At 40.2% G+C, this 20109-nt stretch overlaps 1 protein-coding gene across 2 annotated transcripts in view; it reads left to right on the top strand.

Moving 5' to 3' along the window:
- SGPP2 (sphingosine-1-phosphate phosphatase 2) overlaps positions 1-18092 on the top strand; it is a 74334-nt gene extending 56242 nt beyond the window's left edge. Inside the window, exons 3-5 of one of the 2 annotated variants that reach the window (XM_075937541.2) lie at positions 6044-6217; positions 8781-8870; positions 17413-18092. In XM_075937541.2, the coding sequence (XP_075793656.2) occupies positions 6044-6217; positions 8781-8870; positions 17413-17955 (807 nt within the window). In that variant the 3' untranslated portion in view covers positions 17956-18092. The remainder of the gene's footprint in view (positions 1-6043; positions 6218-8780; positions 8871-17412) is intronic. The other variant, XM_089780863.1, reaches the window with a different exon arrangement.
- The last annotated feature ends 2017 nt before the right edge of the window (positions 18093-20109 follow it).

Below are 20109 nucleotides of genomic sequence, written 5' to 3'. Positions count from 1 at the left end.
GTTAAAGCCAAAAACATAATTCCCTAGCTAGGTGTTGAATGCTAGCCACACAGGAAAGAAACAAAATTGAGCACTAAAGTAGGGAAATGATACTTTGCTTGGGCAAAGGTTTCTTTCTGAGAAGCTCTGACTAATTTTTTTCCTGTATATTTGTACGATGACAAATTCTGTCTTCTCATCCAATTTTTCAAAGTCTGCGTCTTTTTCTTTTCTAAACTTTCAGGTGTGGGCCTTTCGGCAGATTTTCCAGGCGAGATTTTTGGATGGAAAGTTTTGCAGGCACGTGGGATCTGCTAGAATGGATTTTACTTCCAGAAATTCTGAAGATTCTTGTGAGACTGGCAAAACTTTTCTATAGGCAAGATCAGGAACAATCAGAATGTTTTAGTCAGCCCCACCAACATCCTAATTCTTTCTATACTCTTGTGAAAACAACTGGGAGATACATCGAAAAACCACAGGGAAGGCCGTGAGAGAGTGCATAAAAAGCTTACTCTTCTGGTGTATGCTTTTTAATTGTAAAACCAATCGTATGTATCTATTTTGCTACATTCATCTATATTTGCTGGTCATTACTGTAGAGTATTTTTCAGGCTTCACTGTCTCTTGGCCAAGTTCTTTCACTGACACAGGGCAGTGTAATCAAGAACGGAATCTGATCTACAGTTCTGTGAGAGCTGTCCAAGTATTGTCCTTGTGTCAAGTTTGAGATGCCTCTGAAAGTATGAAAAGGGACCACACCTGTCAAGCCTCTACAAAAATGCCAATTTCCAGCCTGCTCTAGATGTGCGTCAGCCAATCGCAAAAAGACTCATTACATTTTCTTATGATCGTCACCTTGTAACCTAACTCCCAAAATAACTTGTTCGAAGGTTGTGGCCATTTCTAGCTGTGTAAACTTGTTCCACAGCCATCTAAGGTTCTTTGCAAATAAATGTTTGAAGTAAAGGGCTGAAATTGAAGTGTCCTGCTGTGTAGATCTTTTATCTTGGTACTACCACTCCCATTCCTCCAGCACTTTTTCTTCCCCTCCAGTTACCCCAGCCTTCACTGATTGGAGCTTTGCACAGAAAGGTTCTTTATCAGTTATGTTGTAAAGAGATTTGAGGGCCCCCTTCATCTCTCTTTCCAGAGCAGCTATAGAATTAATCCAAGGGGGACAGAGACCATGTAATAAGTGCAGGAAATAACAAAAAGAGATTTAACCTGGAGAAATAGATGCAAATGCACCTGAGAGAAACTACTCAGAAATACAGAGACTATATCCAGTATGCAGAAGATAGGTGCAAAGCCTAATACAAAAACAAACCAATAAACCAACCTTAAAAGGTAATGGTGAATAGTAAATTGAAGATCTTGCAATGCTATCTGGTAGCATGCTTGCAGGCTGTGGAAACAGAAGTCTTACATCACAGAAAAGGAAAGTCCCTTTCTGTAGAGTAACATAATATCAGAGACAAAATACAGGACTATGTAGCACTTTAAAGACTAACAAGATGGTTTATTAGATTCTGAGAATCCAGATGTATGTGCAGTATTTTTTTTCTGTGCATTTATTGTGATCTCATTGTGGTGTCCAGGTATCAATATGAGGTGACATGTCATAAGGAAGGGAATTAAGAGAAGAATATACATGTACAGTCTGGCAACCAGCAACTGAGTATCTTAAGAACATAAGAATGGCCATACTGGGTCAGACCAAAGGTCCATCCAGCCCAGTATCCTGTCTGCCGACAGTGGCCAATGCCAGGTGTCCCAGAGGGAGTGAATCGAACAGGTAATGATCAAGTGATCTCTCTCCTGCCATCCATCTCCATCCTCTGACAAACAGAGGGTAGGGACACCATTCCTTACCCATCCTGGCTAATAGCCATTAATGGACTTAACCTCCATGAATTGATCTATTTCTCTTTATGTAAGGACAGTAAGATATTCTCCATCTTATTCTCTATCCCTTTTTTAATGATTCCTAACATCCTCTTTGCTTTTTTTACCGCCACTGCACACTGCGTGGACATCTTCAGAGAACTATCCATGATGACTCCAAGATCTGTTTCCTGATTAGTTGTAATTAAATTAGCCCCCATCATATTGTCTGTATAGTTGGGGTTATTTTTTCCAATGTGCATTGCTTTCATTTGTCCACATTAAATTTCATTTGCCATTTTGTTGCCCAATCACTTAGTTTTGTGAGACTTTTTTGAAGTTCTTCAGTCTGCTTTGGTCTTAAATTTTTATCGTGAGCAGTTTAGTATAGTCTGCAAACTTTGCCACCTCACTGTTTACCCTTTCTCCAGTTCATTTATGAATAAGTTGAAAAGAATTGGTCCTAGGACTCGCCCTTGGGGAACACCACTAGTTACCTCTCTCCATTCTGAAAATTTACCATTTATTCCTACCCTTTGTTTCCTGTCTTTTAACCAGTTCTCAATCCATGAAAGGGTCTTCCCCCTTATCCCATGTCAACTTAATTTACGTAAGAGCCTTTGGTGAGGGATCTTGTCTTCCTGACACCTTCTTTGAGAAGCATACTGATTTGGCCTGACTGGTCTATGTTTTACCACTGTTGTGCATTGCATGTGTGTTAAATGGTGCCAAATATTCCAAGTTTTTCTAGCTGCATAACCCCGAAGGAAGTTTAAAAAAAAGTCGAGGCAGAAGTCTGAGCGCACACAGTCTCAGAACTCACAACAGCCGGGGCATTTGCTTGGCTTTTTAAGACCATCTCCCTGTTCACTACGGTAAATATGGAAGGAGAAAAATTGAATTGCATTGGAGAGAACAAAATCTCTAAGGGATGCCTACCATCTTGACTTACCAACACTACCCTCGACCTTCCTAAATAAAGCTTGGATGACAGGAAACTTGCAGTATCTTTGCCCTCAATTCAGTGCTGTCCTCATCACACTGTTCTAGGAAGTACAGGCACGTCGATGACTAGGCACAAGCCCAAAGGGTCAGTGTGTTGCCTTCCCTTGCTTTATAGTCATAGTAACATGTGCTTTTAAATTTTAAGAATGACATGTTTTCTGGTCTTCACTACCATTTAAAAAAAATAGAGAAGAAACTGAATTACTTTCCTTCATTATATTGCATTTGCATGGGATTTCCAGCCTCTGCTTTCATGTAAATAATAATCCAGCATGGCTTGCCCTGCCTTACCTCTAGGCCAGGGCTACTCAACTTTAGAAGCCCTAAGGGCCACAATGATACTCACAGCACATGCCAAGGACCACAACTTAAGTCAAATGTATGCAAATAGCTTATTTCACACTAACAGGCATGAATACACAGGTTAAGGCAAGACTACGCAACACACAGGCCCCTTTTAAGTCAGTTCTGCTGATATTAATAAAATGCAATATTTACCCGCTTTCCATCCATATGACAGCACTTTTAATGAGCAATGACAGTCCAGGAATGTAACTAATAAAATGCATATCAACAGAAGACCATTATATTTACTACTTCTTTATTTTGGCTCCCGCCCGCGGGCCACATCTTGAGCCTCGCGTAAACCCAAACCGCACCACGGGCCGCAAAAAGACAGGCTGCGGGCTGCATTTGGCCTGTGGGCTGCATGTGGCCCTTGGGCCACATGTTGAGTAGCCCTCTACTAGGCTAATGCCAAAAATAAGGGCTTCATAATAATAGCGGAATACATTTCCCGATCCATTAGAGAATTTGGCTTTTAGTTCTGGAATTTAATCAGCTCATGGAATGTGCCTCTGTCTGGAAATGACACAGAATAAACTACAGAAAAATATTTTTCCTTTGACCCACTGTTTTCTGTGAATAGTCTGGTGCACTGTCCTTTAAAACCTGCTCCCAGAATGCCACTGTGAAATGGAAAAGATCGACAGGGTCACACTTACGGTATTATATTGGCAATATATGTACATTCATGAGACAACAAAGGGGTTAAATGATATAAAACCTCAAGGGGATCATTTTTACTAGGGTCTGTCCCCTCTGGTAAAGATGGGATCTCTATTTTATTTCCCCAAAGTTGAGGGGGTATTAGGTTGTAGCATTTTGAGCTGCTCTCATAGCTACCTTGGATAGGCCAGATTTTGTTTTCAAAAGTAGATTGAGTGTAGGTTTCTGAGTCTCAAGACTTATCCTTATAAGGACAAATCACTTTAGAAATAGAAAATGAAATAAAAACAATGTTAGTGCTATTATAAATGTTTCATGACCAAGATCCGTTTTAAAAATAATGCTTTTAAGAAAACGTCTCATTGCCACAGCATTAGTGGCAGAACAAAGAACCTTCTTATACAATAATTGAATAGTTTCCATGATAGAAAGACACAACTGAATCTAATTTTTATGTAGAGTTTTTATTTTGTTTTATGAGACTTATACTTTGCATCTCTCTCACTACACCATCCTCATGGTGAAAAGATTAAAGAAAGCTTGTTTGCCATTTGCCTGGCAGCAAAATACATAGCAGCATTCTAAGCACTCTTGTTTCAAAAGCAATGTTTTTTATAGTAATGTCATAGAGGCACAGAGAGGACAGGGCCTTCAGGTTTCCAACTCTTTAACTGGGACAGGATGCTGAGGCACTATCTGATCCTTAATTCAAAGAGGATTGTCTTCTCTTTAGCTTCTCCCTCTTTCACAGATGCTTAGGTGGCTTTAAGAGTGTCTGTTTATATCCCTGTTTTTGGGAAAAGCACACACCATAACCAGGACCCTGGACTGAGCTGAAGCCCAAAGTTGGACTCTGTTTATCTTCTACTGTGTTATCTTACATTCTGATCACAGTATCATTCATCTGGTATGCTGGGGGATTTCATTGGCAGCAATGATGTCTTTTCTTTTAGGCTATGGCTAGACTTCACAGTTTTTCTGGGATACCAGAGGTATCCCGGAAGAACTGTTCTGCATCCGGGGAACACATTTGCTCTTCTGCTTTTTTTTGCAGAAGAGCAAACGCACTCTTTCAGAAGCCCCTGTATTCCTCGTTTCACAAGGAATGAGGGGGCTTCCGAAAGAGGGTTTTTTTCTGACATTTGGCCCAGTCTAGACAGGCCAAATGACAGAAAAGACTCTTCCAACAAAAAGAATTGGAAAAAGCTATGCGAAATGTGGAGCGCATTTTGCATAGCTTTTTCCGGGGAAAAAAAACCAGTGTAGTCTAGCCGTACCCTTAGTCTCTCTCTGCTCATAAGCAATAACTGCTAGAGAGAATAACTTTTTTCTTCCCTTTGAGTAATAAAACAACACGCGTGCTTTGATGGTTCATAGCATATGAATAGATTCCTTACCAAACTGTTTCTGATATTACCAAGTGACTCAGTTAATTGGAATTGTCCAAACAGTGGAAGTGTTACCAGGAAGTATGGCAGGAAGAGAAACTTTGTAAATATAGTCCTGCCTGTCCTGCTTTCTCCACTGTGCCCACCCAAGGATGTCAACACAATATATCTGTGAGTGCCTCTAGATGGTGTTTTGTTGGCATGGTGCAAGGCTAACAATTGACAAAGACCAGACATCAGGGTGGAATTACCCCTTGCAGAGAACTGGTAATTTTTAAATGTACATTTCAAAGATGAAATGTGATAATTTTATGGCCCTTAAAAATAAGTAATAAGCCAAGTGTCTAATCTGCCTGTTTCTTCAGAGTCGTGTTGTTATGAATGGAGGAGGAAAAACCTTTACATTTAAAATAAATGTTTAATATGTTAGTGGTGAGAAAACAGATGACACTGGAGGGTGTGAACCACTTGTCTCATACTGTGCCCAGCTTATCCATGTTGTACCTCTTCCTCTTCTGAGTAACCTCCTTCTGGTCCCATATCTGATGGAGTGACTACACTGTGCAGTGAAACTGCTGCCCTTCTCACTTGCCAATATAAAGGAGTTCTGTGTAGTTATTCAGGGGATACAGTCTGATCTCAGACTAGTGGATTTTACACAATATGCTGCAAAGTCACCCATTTAGCTGAGACTGAAATTAGGCCTTTTGGTGAGTGCAGTGAGAATTCCCTCACCTTAGCAGGTCTAGCTAATTGTATGCTCTATTTTCCCCCAGATTGTGATGTACATAGGTCAAGTCACTAAGGACATCCTGAAGTGGCCTCGTCCTCATTCACCTCCGGTTGTGAAGCTGGAAATGAGAGCAGAATATGGAATGCCATCCACCCATGCCATGGCAGCAACGTCCATTTCCTTCACATTGTGTATTTCAGCAGTCAACCAAAACGAGGTAGGGAGGAACAAGCACATGTCTGATCCCACTGAACTTCAGTGAGCATGAAAAGGTTCAGTGCTTTTGCCCACCAATACTGCCATGCTCACTCATGCCTACCTTCCATTGTTGCAATAGGTTAATACTAGGTATGACAGGAACAGTTGTGGAAGTTTTCCCAACTCAACAGGGATGGCGCTAGCTCTGTCATTGCTGAGTTGTAATACTGTGTGACGCTTCAGGGAAATTTTCTGTTTTCTCACTAAGTATTGGCCACTCAAACTGCAAGGCTCAGAAAGAACTCTTCACAACAGTCATGGTATGAAATACGTCTTGTATTGTACAGTTACACTGACATAGTTACTCAGGAGCAACTGTAGTGTAAGCACTCAGTGGGTTAAGAATGTTCAACATTGCATGGGAGGAACTGCAAAGGGGAGCTCTGTATTGCCAGTGACAATGAGAATTTCAGTTGCACAGAAATATTTTTGTGAAATTTCTCTAAAAATGTAATCTCTTAATGGTCGTGTTGCACTTTTCAGATTAATAGTGTATAGACTGTTTTAATCACTGTTATTGGAAAATATTACCAAAGCCTGACAGGCAAATATCACTGTCCAGTTCACTGCACAGATACTATTGTTGTGGGTTACTCAGAGAATCTTATCAAAAAGACTCATTTGGAGAGTGAGACTGTGTGTAGATTTTGCTCTCTTTGTTACTGTGTACTTTTAAAATATTGACAAGCACTCAGGAAACTTGCTTGAATAATGCTTAGTGAGGGTGTATGATCAATGTGAGCATGAGGCATAAGCATGTCTTTCTTCTTGCTCCACTGAGGACATAATCTTAATATAGTGACCAAATTGGCAAAGCTGCAGAACACCTGCAGATTCCATCCATAATAGGGAGTTGTGAGGTCAGTCCCTCAGAAAAGCCATCCATGTGGTACTGATCCTTTAAAAATAACAAAACTGTTGGAAGCTTAGGCTCACTTAGTATAGTAGCAAATGTGAAGTTCTATGTAACATGGCTACCTGGACTTCATAATGACAGCATGCCTAAACCTCTGGCCTTACTGCTACTAGACCCTTCTACTTGAGCTAACTGAAAACTTATTAAACTGTTAGCAATAAAGGGCCACGGCAACCAGTTAGACAATCCTGACTCTGCCAGATGGCAGTACACATCCATATTAGCTTATTCATTACAAGTACTTTTTTCACTCATGTGAATTTGTGCACTAATACTGCACCCTATAAATTATTGCCCTCCCCCCCCCTCCCCACCGTGATGTAGAGCCCCATGACACCCTCCTCCCCGGCCTAGTGCCTGCTGCTTCTACAGCAAGGTGACTCAGTGCCTGACATTCCATGACCCAGGTCATGACATGTACTTTGAAAACCACTGATCTAGAACTTCAATTGATCACTTTTCTGTACCAGCCCTGAAATTGCATGAGGAGAAGGGAATAAATTGGGAATATTCTATTTAAGAGGTAAATCCGAGGCACAGGAAAAGGAGGGGAAAAGAGCATTAGAGGAAATCAGATGAGTATGTGTAGTCATAGGTCATGCTTTCCACAGGAGGGTCTTGGATACTACAGTGAGTGTTAAGGCCACATATGTAAACATGCAGCTCTTCAAAATCACTTCTGATCTAACCAACCCTCTTCCCATCCCATCCATCCAGTTGTGGGACTCTCTTGAGTCACTTGTGCCAGTCAGATGATTTTTGTTATGCAGACACAAACCTCCTCTAGGAGCTAAAATGAGGCCATCAGACTCATTTTCATGGATGATCTAATCCAGGAGTTGAATGAAGGGGTGAAAGGCTAATACATTAACCTAGTTCTCTACCAAGCATTTCTCTCTTTCTATAATCAAAAAATTCTTTACCAAGTTATTTAAAATAGCTGATTCTATGCTGAAAAGGCCATTTTGAGCAAGAATAAAGCAAATAACCCTTATATAAGCCCTAGATGATGTTTGGTTTTACAGTTAAAGCACTCAGACTGGATTACAGTTTTAGACTAGCCATTGATCCCCTCCCCCCACCTGAGAACTATTGATCACACCATGTGTCATACTCTAGGGTTATCACATTTCCCTCTCACCCAATCTATGCAAACATCACTGATCTCTTGAACAGTGTCCTGTGCCTTATTTTTTTAAAACTTTTTTATTTCTAATGCATAGTCACTTAGTGCAAGAACTACTAGAGTTTGTGGTGATCTTTCATTGTACGTTCAGAAAATAAAAAACAAAAACAAATGTACAGATGCCGTATCATCCATGGCTCATTTATGCTATCCTTAGACCTACCTTCCAAAAGGGAGTCTTAAGATCTTCCACAGCCTGCAGGAAATAAAGTAGCTTGTATTGTAAACACAGTGCTGCCAATATTCAGCCTGAGAGTACCTGGTTGGAAAACTCTGATACACATTAGATCTCAGGAATGTTAGAACTTGAGATCTGATTCTAGAATACCATGTGGGTGTTGTCCATTAGATAATTTATTGTAGGTATTTATAGAAAATATATTAACTTAATCTGAATGCCGGAAACCTTTCTTTCTACAGTATCAATTTGTGCTAGGACTAATGGCAGCATTTGTATTTTCCACGCTGGTGTGTCTCAGCAGGCTTTACACTGGAATGCACACTATACTGGTAAGGATAAAGATATACTGTTCTTCAGTCTGTGTTATTTTACTGGCACTTTAGAATCTAAGCACATCTTATGAGTGAAAAAGCTGACGATATTTCTGGCTCCCTTCCCTGCCAACCAGAGGGAAAGCTGGCATTTTTATGTAAAAAATATTTTAAAATATTTCTTTTACATACACAGAAATGTAGGAGTGTGAAATAGAACTGAAGTGACTGTGCAAAAATGGTACTCTTTTAGGAGTGGTGGGACAAAAAGGTGGATTTTCAATATTCAAAGTGAAATGCCAAGCAAGTGGTGGTTTTCACTGGTCCTGCTCCCACGAAGCTCTGTTTCCCGTGGTCATAAGCTACTTCAGGGGTGATGTGTGAGGGGACATAAGGGGATACATGCCCCCCCCCAACACATTGGTGGGGCAAGGTATTGGCCAGCAGGTGACAGGGTCAGAGTCCTGCATCACTTGAGGGAGGGGTAGGACCCCCCTCCCCCGCCCCCTCACCTGTAGGAAGCAGAGCTTCCTGCAGCTGCAGGAGCAGAGTGAGCTGGGGCCAATGAGTGTGAGGTGGCTGGACTCCTGCTGCTGTTGCCAAACCTCCAGCCCCATTAGTCCCCCTGGACCACATTGATTGGGGAAAGAGGGGGTAGGGGTGCAAAGGTGGAGCATGCGTGGGGAGGAGGAGGAGCACGGGCAGTGGCGGATATAGGGCAGGGCGAGCGGGGCGGCTTCCCTGGGCCCTGATTCTCAAGAAGCCCTGCGCATGTGCTGTGTCAAAGGGGGGGCCCCCGTGAAATTGTGCTGGCCTGGGCCCCGCAAAATCTACATCCACCCATGGGAGAGAGGCAGGGCTTAGATTGGAGGAGAATTGTCCCATCCCTTCCCGAGGCTGGAGGCGGTTCATTAGGCCAGTGACACTCCCCCCCACACACACATCTGTCACCCTTCACCGGTTGCCCCTGAGCTACTTTGCATTGATTAACAGTTTGCACAAGTAGAAGTTGGCTGTTGACTATCCCAATACCTAATACTTCTGGAGGGGTGTCAGAGCTAGCCACCTTGCTTATTCCATGCACAAAGCACTATGAACTTCAATTTAAGAATGTTCCCAAATGCCTTCCTCATCAATCACAACCATTAAACATCCAGGAAATTGCTAGTTAAGCAATATTTCCACCCAAACTCCTTACCGCTCCGCAAATACATGCTGTCCAGCTCCATGAGAAACTCCCTTTGAATTCCAGCACCTATCCAACCATAACACACATCCAGTTTCTTATAATCATACACAAATGCGTAGTCTGAATTCTGACTGCATGTTTTTCCAAAAATGAAAAATGACTCGTACATTTTCCTCTAGAGAGGTAGCTGAGTGTAGCTTAAGTTAGGGTTAAACTTGTGTATTTGAACACATTTGAAAAACTGAATGTGTGCACTTTGGCTGGTGAATATGTAACTGAAAGGGAGTTTGTTATGCAGCTGAGGCGCTTGGTGGAGTGTGAGGTATTGTGGATAAAAAGGCAGGCGAGTTCAGACTGGTGAGAATGTGAATGTTGGTTTAATTGTTGATGTCCTGGACATTCAGTGACTGAATTGATAGAAAATGTACTGAAGAAAGTTAACAGTATGATGGGTGTGGTAGTTTCACTATTGCATTCCAGAAGTATTAGATAGGGTTTAGGGATGTGAAAGTGTAACCATTTATCTGGTTAACCAGTTTGCTTGGGCTCATCAGTTAACGTGCATAGTTACACATAGTTCCTTCACCTCAACCTCAGCCTTCAGAAGCAGCAGTGGAGGGGGGAGCCTGTGCTTGCATGAGGCCAGCTTAAAAGCTAGCTCCCCGCATACACCAACTCCTGGAGAGCCAATTGCCGCCTCCCCTCCCCCCACCCCCAGTAACTGTGGAACTGCTACATTTTTCACTGGTTACATGTTTACTGTAATAAACAAATTTTAATATCTCTAGTAGGGATTGGTTTAGCAGAACAAAATACTAAATCAGTGAGGCTATGTCTAGACTGCAAGCCTCTTTCGAAAGAGAGCGACTAGACTGCACGTTGAACTTTCGAAAAAGTGGCTTGCTTTTTCGAAAGAAAGCATCGAGTGAGTCTGGATGCTCTCTTTCGAAGAAGCCCTATTTACATTGAAGAACGCCTTCTTTCGAAAGAGGAACTTTCGAAAGAAGGCGTTCTTCCTCGTGAAATGAGGTTTACCGCCATCGAAAGAAAAGCCGCGTTCTTTCGATTTAATTTCGAAAGAACGCGGCTTGAGTCTGGACGCAGGGGAAGTTTTTTCGGAAAAAGGCTACTTTTCCCGAAAAAACCCCTGAGTCTGGACACAGCCTGAGGCATTCTGGACGCCTACTTCTATTTCTTCAGTGCAGGCAGAACGAGTTAAAATTGCTTATGTATGTGGAGTTAAGTTAGGTTATGACATAAGGGGCAGAGCACTTTTCTGTTAAGGGTGCAATGTAAACCTTAATGAAGGAATCATTAGGAGCCCTTTATAACAACAGGAAGCTTTATAGTAATTTGTATGTGATTATCAGAGATGTGCAGCACTTTCCTAAATATGAAATTCAATGAATGAAAACATTTTCAGTTTACATAATACATCATTAATAGTATTTGAATAAATATTATATTAGTTTTAATGAAATATATTCTGAATTATGAATAAAGTAATTACATTAGTTGTAATGATGATATAAATCTGATGCATTGTAAAAGACAAATTCCTAATAAGATGATGATTATCCATGAGATATGGCCTGACCTTTTTTTCCCCAACCTTATTGCATCAAAACAATGTCTTTAAAAAGAAAGAGGATGTTTCCAATCTAGTTTTAACTAGTGACCCTAAGTCAATCCATACAAATTCTTAGCATATTTCCCTCGGTGTCCCATGATAATGAAAGAGACTTTTCTAAATTCAGATAGCATTTATGATAAAGAAGAAACAGCCCTTCGTGCGCCTATTTCAGATTGCTTCTAAACCACCAACTCCTTAGTTTAACAGCGAGAAACATATTTCAGTATAGCGTCTCATTAAAAAGATCATGGTAGTGAATGGAGCTGAGGAAATAATTTATAAGAATAATTATCTCACGAAACAAAATACAGGACTATGTAGCACTTTAAAGACTAACAAGATGGTTTATTAGATGATGAGCTTTCCTGGGCCAGACCCACTTCCTCAGATCAAATAGTAGAAGAAAATAGTCACAACCATATATATCAAAGGATACAATAAAAAAAAATGAACACATATGAAAAGGACAAATCACATTTCAGAACAGAAGGGGGAGTTCACAATTTATGCACCCATTATTTATATCTCCTATTGGAGTAGTATGTAAGGAAAAATAATTTACCTTTAGACTTTTCTGTAAGCTTCCTCTAAAAACAAAGTAAATAATTTACTTTGTGTAAGAAATATAGATTTAGGATTGATGTTTTTATTGCTCATTATATAAACACAAACACATAGATGTGAAGCAGATTGTTCTGTAATTCACATCCCACAGCCTGCACCGATCATCTCTATTACATTTTTTTAACAGCCCTATTACTCCTGAAGGGATTTTAAATGCTTTCTAAACTAACATACAAACTATATGTCAGCGTCATTTTACCCACCCTGGAAATGTTGGCCAATATTTGCTGCATATCATATTTGTATGTAGCAAATATTGTTCAACATTTTAGGACAAGCAGTGTAGCAGAATATCATATCCAAACAAAACCATTAGAGGAATTGAAGTAAGCAGAAGAATACCCAAGGGCTGTGTCTACATTGGCACCCTTTTCTGGAAAAGGGATGCTAATGAGACCAGTTGGAATTGCAAATGCCGCGGGGGATTTAAATATCCTCCACGGCATTTGCATGAACATGGCTGCTGCTTTTTTCCGGCTTGGGGCTTTGCCGGAGAAAAGCGCCAGTCTAGATGGGATCTTGCGGAAAATAAAGCCTTTTCCGGAAGATCCCTTATTCCTACTTTCAAGGCTTTATTTTCTCCGGCAAAGCCCCGAGCTGGAAAAAAGCGGCAGCCATGTTCATGCAAATGCCGCGGGGGATATTTAAATCCCCCGCGCTATTTGCAATTCCGACTGGTCTCATTAGCATTCCTTTTCCAGAAAAGAGTGCCAATGTAGACACAGCCAAGATGAAATAGGATTAGCTTTCTTGAGGCATGGGTTTCCACCAAAATAGACCTGAAGAAGAGCTCTATGTAAGTGCAAAATCTTGTGTCTCTCCCCCAATGTAAGTTGTCCCAATAAAAAATTATCACAATAGTAATAAATATCTTTTTACATACAATGTTGAGATTTTGGAAAATGCACTTGCTTTCAATTGTTTGTTGCTCATATTTAGAAGAAACTCCTGTTGATTCTGGGTAACATTTTCAAAAGCACCTATATCACTTAGAAGCATAAGTTCCTTTTTCAAAAATGATTTAAGCACTTAGGCTTATTCAGGTGTGTTAATTTTTTTCTCTATATTATTAGCCTTTGGGATCAAAATTTAAAACTTTCTCTGTTAACTTATACATGATTTTTCTCTGTTAAGATCTTTGTTACAATTTTAGAGGGAATTCAAACTTGTCTGTCATACAGTAATTTTGTGTGTGTGTGCATGCTCATGCACATGCATGTAAATCTTTAGTTAGTCATAATGTGGGGCATACAGAATTAGATCCACCAAAAATGTATACTTGAAAAATCATGCAGCATACTAAATTTTTTAAAAACTGAATTTCCCTGGGCAAAAAGGAAACCAGCACTCTTTTATTCCATTATAAAATGACTGACAAAATAAAAGTGTTCACAAAGGGAAACTTTAACTAACCAAGTCAGTAAATAGAGGTTCCCTGTTCAGGCATTATTATCCAAATGTAAACAGTCTTTAGTGATCATCTAGAGTAGGTAGCAAAATAGGTATTAACTGGAAAGAGAAGCTATTCATATGCAAAATGGATGGCTCTTACCATATACTTATTTCTATTACTGCTGAATCCTTTTTACACTGTATTCTTTTTAGAATTAATGAATCTCTGACTCCATATAGAAATATTGAAATTCACAATCCGATTTACACCATTACCAAGACAGTTTCCCCAATTATCACCTGTAATACCATTAACTCACAAACATCCCACTCTCCCTACCTTTAATATCATCAATTCACAGACACTTACCTTCCTTCCTCCCCCTCCCCCCCCCCCTGCATCCCCCTTCTGTTCTGCAATGTGATTTGTCCTTTTCATATTTGTTCATTTTTTTAATTGTATCCTTTGGTATATATGGTTGTGACTACTTTCTTCCACTATTTGATCTGAGGAAGTGGGTCTGGCCCACGAAAGCTCATCATCTAATAAACCATCTTGTTAGTCTTTAAAGTGCTACATTGTCCTGCATTTTGCTTCAGATTTACACCACTGAGGATTTGGGGGAGTAATGTATTTTGTAATTATAAAAAGTTTTTTGGACTTAAATGTACTAACAAGCCCTATTGTTCTCAGAGGGGTAGCTGTTTTAGTCTGTAACTGAAAAAAACTTAAAAAACAATAAAAGTCCTGCAGCACCTTAGAGACTAACAAAACATGTAGATGGTATCGTGAGCTTTCGTGGCCCAACCCACTTCTTCATATGACTGGAGTAAGGGGTCCAGGGTACAAATAAACAGCAGAGAAAGAGAGGGTACAAGGATGAAAAGAGAAGGAAAAAATAGGAAAAAATATTGTCAATTAGAGTGTCTGTGCTAAATGAGGCTAATAGACTGGACTATAAGTACCTGGTGCTTAGCTTTTTATGTCATTAGGGTGTGGAATGTAGCAGTCCATCCAGGTCAGGTTTTTGTTCAAACCTTGATTATAGGTGTCAAACTTGCAAATGAAACCTAGTTCTGCAGCTTCTCTCTCCAGCTGGTTTTTGAAATTGCATTGTAATAGTATAGTCACTTTTAGATCCATTAGTGAGTGCCCAGGCAAGTTAAAATGTTCACCAACAGGGTTCTCTGTGTTGGTTTTTTTATGTTCTTAATATTTGACGTTTAGGTGATTAATTAGCTAATTAAAAAAGTCTGGGACCAGGCCTTGCTGCTTCACGTGGCTCCCCTTGGCTGGAAATGGTGAACTGGAGCCAATGGGAGCTGAGAGGGTCCGTGACTATGGACCCCTTAGGTAAACAAAGAGGCGCGGGCCCTCTAGCAGTTCTCTCAAAGTGGGCCCACGGCTCACTTTGGGGAATGCTGTTCTAAATGGAGTTTGCTCAAAAGCAGTTCACCTATAAGCTCTGACCCAGCATAGAAATGTTCAACTGTAAAGAAATTCTTAGAAAGCTGTGATCTTGTTTGCGCTGTTGCACTGAGTCTGTAATGCATGCGGGCTCTTTAGCGACATAATAACAGGCCTATGTTTATGAAGAATATAATCTCTGTATTGCTTTTAGAGCTCCGTACCTGCAGCAGGTTGCAAAACAACAGTGAAAATGTTTGTCACAGGATAGCACGTGTCTCCTTTCCTAGTATCATTGGCTATGTCTAGACTGCAGGCTTCTTTCGAAATAGGCTCTTTCGAAAGCATCTAGACTGCAGACGGATCTTTCGAAAGAGAAATCCGCTTTTTCGAAAGAGAGCACCCAGCGAGTCTGGATGCTCTTTTTCGAAGACGGCCTCTTTACATTGAAGAACACCTTCTTTCGAAAGAGGAACTTTCGAAAGAAGGCGTTCTTCCTCGTGAAATGAGGTTTACCGCCATCGAAAGAAAAGCCGCGTTCTTTCGAAATAATTTCGAAAGAACGCGGCTTGAGTCTGGACGCAGGGGAAGTTTTTTCGGGAAAAGGCTACTTTTCCCGAAAAAAACCCTGAGTGTGGACACGGCCACTGTGGGCAACAGCTTTATAAAAGTCTTCAGAGCAGCTTATTTATTTCAGTTTATAAATTAGGTTTTAACCTCCATGGTCCTGCCTTAAGCAATTAGCTAACAATCCAGACTTCAGTAAATGCTATAACAAGAATTCTTATGCGTTGTTATTGCCTGAAGGCTCCTACACCAAGCCAAACTAGAGAAATGCAGCATTTAAATATTTTACATTGTGTATCATATCTCTGTGGTTGTTTCCTCCCTCAAATTTAATAATATACAGTTTCTTTTGTTAAAGGAACCACATAACTTTTCTCTTGCTTGTGCAAACTAAGAAATCATAATCCTGTTGCTATGGAATGAAATTAGCTGTGGGATTATGGGTGGAGAAATATTTGCATTAATAGAAATCTGCTGTTTAAACTTGTTTTAATAGAGACCCTGAAACTGTCATGCAAATAGATTCTTCCATTCATTTATCAGATGTTAACTGGCCCTCAGAAAACAATTGTACAAGGGATAAAATCTTGCTTACGCTACTCAGGAGGAAAATCCACTCTGAAGTCAAGAGGAATACTCACAGGCATGATGCAAGAAAAATTAAGGCTAATGTATAATTTGTTGTGTCTCACACAAAGCTGTGCATCTAATCTGTGTTTATATATCCACTCATCAGCACAAGAGCTAAACTCTGGCTACAATTTAAGTTTAACAATGAATTAAGCCTGGAAGAGGGACACAGTTTTACCTAATATATTCTTTTGTTCAGGGAAAGGTTTCTTTCTGTCACCTCAGTATTGTAGCAAAACATAGCTAAAGAAATGGGGCTTGAAATGTGCACTGAATGTGGCCAACCTGGTGTTCATTATGATTACCGGTAACAGTGTTAGAGCACTTAGGGTCTGCAAAGTTCTGCCCATGTTTAGCTGAATATTCTGACTAGGGATGTACACACCTAGTTGACTACCCAATAAGCATATGGTTATTGGGTAGTTGACTAGTAACTTGACTAGTCTCTTCCTCTCACCCCCTCCCCCCCCTTGCTGCCTCTATCAGAGAGAGGGGCTAGAGGAGGCAGAGGCGCAGCATCTTGGACCAGGCGAGAGCCGGGACAGCTGATTCCCGGCTTGCACTCGGTTCCCCCTACTGCATCTCTGCTTTTTAAATGTATTAAGAGCCACTAGGCTCTTAATACATTTAAAAGGCAGAGCCGCAGCGGGGTTAGCTCCAGGGCTGAGAGCTAATCCCGCTGTGGCTCTGCAGTTTCCCTACTTATCAACCAATCAATTACTTGATTAGCTGATTAAATGCAATTTAACAACCCTAATTCTGACACCTTTCTTTTTAGTAAGTAATTCATTATTAGAGCACTGGAATGGTAGGGAAGGAGGAGAAAGGGCATCATACCTGTTCATTTGAAAAAATAATATAATTGATGCTATTAATGTTCCTATTATTTCTCACTATTGTAATGTGTTACTTCATAGTTTACTGTATTTTTGGTGGGGGAGGAGGGAACATAATGTATTCAATCTTAGATTATACATTTAATAAATAAATACATGTAAATGTGAGGAATGCATCTTCCTAAATTATTGCCAGCTTTTAAACTGAGAAATTGTTTTGAAAGTCTGATATCCTTCCATGTTTTAATAATTTTTTTTCTGGTTAATTCCCATCTTTACAGGACGTGATTGGTGGAACTCTGATTTCAGCTGCATTAATTGCACTCACATGTCCTGCATGGGATATTATAGACCATCTGATGTTAACTAGTCCATTCTGTCCTATACTTTCCATAGTTGTGCCTCTTTTCTTATGCTACAACTATCCCAACCTAGAGGATTACAGCCCTACCCGAGCAGACACAACTACTATCCTTGGAGCAGGAGCTGGAGCCACCATAGGATTTTGGTTAAATAACCTGTATGCAGCATCAAACTATCCCAATGAAAGTCTGCAGCTCAGTTTTCCTTCAATCGGTGAAATGATGATGGTGGTACTGGCAAAGTTCTTAGTAGGGATTTTTGTTCTTTTGGTCGTACGTTATTTCATCAAAGGCATGGCCCTCCACATTTTGTGTTCCAAGTACCAGGTTTCTGTCAATGATCTAGAAGCCAAACGACGACTGGAAATAGAAGTGCCCTACAAATTTATAACATATTCTTCTGTTGGCTTCAGTGCAACAGTGATTGTCCCATTATTGCATGAGTTATTAGGATTAATATGAGTGCTGTGCATTATTAGAAATAATTTATGGCAAAACCATGTCAGAGATGCAAAAAAATTACACAAAGATATAAGACTTTGCCAAAAAGTATGGTGTGCCTGTCTGCACTGGCCTTAAAATACCTACTATTGAATATCTCAGGGAATCAGTTTGTATAAATAATTTAGGGTTAGACATTACTGGCTATTATGTACCCACAACTACAGATCTGTGATCGAGGTGGTTAGTATTATGAGTATAAAGACAAGAACTCCTATTTATATGGCTTTTGTTTACTTTCCAAAAAGCTACCATGTGCTAGGATCAGTGTTGTCTCACTCAGTATTCTGCCTCAGTATGTCACTCTTCAGTTTTGGAAACATCATGAAGGTGATGCTCACATGATTCCCCTCACTGCATCCTACAATCCCTGATGGTCTCCCACACTTCAGGTAAGGGGTTCAGTTTTATGCACCCCACAGAGGGTGTAACAGAGGCAAGGGAACAATCTTGCTGCAGAGACAGAACCAGCTGCACAGTGCTCAGGAATTGGGGTTAAATCCTACTGTTAAGGAAAAAAAGTGTGCATGTGTGCACAGTGGGAGTTCGTCTTGTGTGGAAAAGACGCTGCCAATCTATTATTAAAGGTCCACTCTTCAGCCTATCAATTCTCAGTATTGTGTTGGCCCTGGTAATTGAGCAGCCAAAGGAAGGAAATGCTGAGGGGGACAAATCCACAGGGAAGGTAGCGGGAAGTTTGAAGTGATCAAAAAGGCTACATGGGTAGTTAGCCAAAACCAAAATAAGAATAGCTTGAAATGACGTAGGACCATGAAGCTGTGCTTAAAACTGGCATTGATTCAGTGGAAGTGTCCTGCTGACTAAGATACCAGATGCTCTTGGGAATGAACACGCACAGAAACCGTAAACCTAGATAGCATCACACACATTTCCCTTGAGACTGCTCTTCATTGTTAAATGTTGAAATTTGATGATGCTTTGTATTTGCTACTTGATGTAATCTGTCTTCTGAGTACAGACATTCTTCCTTATTAAGACTTGTTTTACCAATTGGAATGCTTCAGAAAACTAACTTTATTCTTGTATGTTTCAAAATGTGACTTACATATTACTGGAAATTCTGCTTGGAAATGCTCCAACTAGGGAATGTAGGGAGTCCATGTGCTCCTGGATCAATATCGCAGCTGACATAGATTTCCTCTTAACCAAGTCACTTACTCACCTAGCCTCAGTTCTCCCATCTGTGAAAAGGCAACAGTAATATCTGAAAAGGCAACAGGGATGCTGTGAGGACTAATTAGCATTTAAAGTGTATCATGTAAATTGCTGAATATTAATATTCAAATAACTATAAAATACACTGAAGTGATTCCATAACTTTCTAGTGCTAAGCTCCACCATGCTTTGTCTTCTATGCATCTTGAAATTGGATACAACAATAATTGTGTTCTTAACCACTAATAGTTAAGGGTGGCTGCTGCTGCTACTTCCAGGCCAGTTAAAAGTATTAGCAATTGCACCAGAGAGCAGCTAGAAGTTCAGCTGTGATGAGCCATTTTTTTAAACTGAACCATATGCTGCTCGACCTTGACTTCTCCTACATTCTCTCCTCTGCCGCAGTTACATGTTATACTGTTATAGCTGAAAGCATGCTCTGGAGACCTTTTCTTTCATCATTTATAGTACGTAGAGCCACCACTTTCCTATTGGTCGCTGTTTTTTTTAATCATTATTTGAGTATGTTGAGGATCTAGGCCATTTAAAAAAAAACTAGCATTTTCCTCCGTAAAACGAATGTTTAATTTATGAGTAGAGTTAAATGTGGAAGAATGTAAAGAGGGTGAATTACCAGTGGTTGGCTAGTTTTAGAATCATGTATTTAATGAGTATGGCTTTGCCATGATTGCCACTGAGCAGACTTGGAAGATACTCTTGCTTTTAGAAAAAGTTAGCACTCTAGTACAATAGGAGACAGAAAATGACCATTTTAAATACAGTGCTTCTTTTTAGATTTGTAAGGGCCGTGGTTTAACAGTACTTAAAATTATGGTGGACACACATTCATAGCCTATTCAAAATTTAATCCCAGTTTAGTAAATATGAACACTTCATTACCAAGATGTATAGAAGACTATAGCCAAATCAAACTGCACT

The sequence above is a fragment of the Pelodiscus sinensis genome, chromosome 10 (genome assembly GCF_052426305.1).
Source record: "Pelodiscus sinensis isolate ZL-2025 chromosome 10, ASM5242630v1, whole genome shotgun sequence".
Lineage (NCBI taxonomy): Eukaryota > Metazoa > Chordata > Testudines > Trionychidae > Pelodiscus > Pelodiscus sinensis.
Note: the sequence above shows the minus strand (reverse complement) of the source record. Positions and strands in the feature narration are given on the sequence as shown.